Source organism: Penaeus monodon, chromosome 22 (assembly GCF_015228065.2).
Source record: "Penaeus monodon isolate SGIC_2016 chromosome 22, NSTDA_Pmon_1, whole genome shotgun sequence".
Lineage (NCBI taxonomy): Eukaryota > Metazoa > Arthropoda > Malacostraca > Decapoda > Penaeidae > Penaeus > Penaeus monodon.
This window is the reverse complement of record NC_051407.1, coordinates 10,698,191-10,699,519: the sequence shown is the minus strand read 5'-3', so window position 1 is coordinate 10,699,519 and position 1,329 is coordinate 10,698,191. Positions and strand designations below refer to the sequence as shown.

The 1,329-nt window shown below is 60.0% G+C and overlaps 1 protein-coding gene across 1 annotated transcript in view; it reads right to left on the bottom strand.

Annotated features, from left to right (window-relative positions):
• Positions 1 to 100: 100 nt before the first annotated feature.
• Positions 101 to 1,329, bottom strand: part of LOC119586935 (putative neural-cadherin 2) — a gene marked incomplete at its 5' end in the record, with an annotated part of 72,205 nt that continues 70,976 nt past the window's right edge. The window contains 1 exon segment of the mRNA XM_037935667.1: positions 101 to 1,281. Within this exon segment, the coding sequence (XP_037791595.1) occupies positions 344 to 1,281 (938 nt within the window).

Genomic DNA, 1,329 nt, shown 5'->3' with positions numbered 1-1,329 from the left:
TTTCCAGCGGCATGTGAAGTACATATATTTACGTCTGTAACAAGAGGCGGGAAAGTGTTATAACGAATATCTTCGTTGTGGATTAAGTGATTATACGTCCTTCCGTATATGACTTTATTTTCACAAAGTGATGTACACAGCTACAGATTTACAAAAGTATAAATCATGACCTTTGTCGAATCTCTCGCACCTAGAGTCAGTGTAGCACACAAAGGTGAAAGACAGATTGATGAATCTTTGTTAATTCTTTAATATTCCATAAAAACACTGTATTAAACATAGAGGCACATATATCGTAGATCCAAACATTGATCCGACGTCCACCCCGCCCGCCTTCTGAGTACTATCCCCGCCCGCCGCCCAGTTTCTCCGACCCGGCGCGCATCTGGCAACTCTGCCCACCCGTGTAGTCACTGTGGCCAGACACGGCGGACACCTTGCACGGACACACGCCCGCGCCCTTCTCCGCCGAATGTCTGCTGAGGGAGGAGCAGGTGCGGTGGCCGCAGGGGGGGAGTGGCGCGACGGCGGCCGGCTGCACCAGCTGCGTGTTGAGGCCGGCCGGCGTCAGGTACGAGACCGTCGACGCCGACAGGCTGCGGCGGGGGATGCCGTAGGCGCTGAGCCGCTCCTCGCTCTGCAGCGCCACCGTGACGCACGCTCTGCATGCACTTCGAGTTTTTAAGTGCGCGACCGAGGGATTCTCCTCAAATCCCGCAGGAGGAGGGATCTGCGCGCAGTAGCACCCGGGGGGATTACCTCTGATCCCTAGCGCGGTCTCGACGGCGAAGGGCGCCTTGTTCCTCTTGAGGGAGTAGTGGTAGGTCTCGCGGCCCTTGGTGTCCCCTGGGTCGCCGTGGAGGTTGTTCACGAAGATGGTCGGCACGCGCAGCCGCGGCAGAGAGTGGCACTTGCTGCTGACGGCGGCCGGCTGGAAGAGCAGCTCCGCCTCCGCGCCGCCGCTGTGGAGGCCGATCTCCAGCGTGTCCGCCTTCGACATGGAGATACTCATGCTCTTCTTCGCGATGGCCTCGCCGGCGCAGCCCTTGTCCGCCTTCTTGCCCGCGAGGAGGAGTTGCGTCGCCGAAGGGCTGCCACCGGCGACGCCCTTCGCCGCCGCGCCGAAGGAGGAAGGTGCCGGCGTCTTCTTACTCGGCTGCGCAAGGGCGGCGCCGGAATGGGACGGAGAGCCGCCCTCGGGTTGCCCGCCGAGGCAGTTCAGTAAGGTCGCGACGTCCTGGAAACCTCCGAGGAGACGCGCCTCGCCGCCTCCGTCGCCTCCTACAGCCAAAGAAGGGGAAACATTTCAAGCGTTAGAAATAGCTCGCT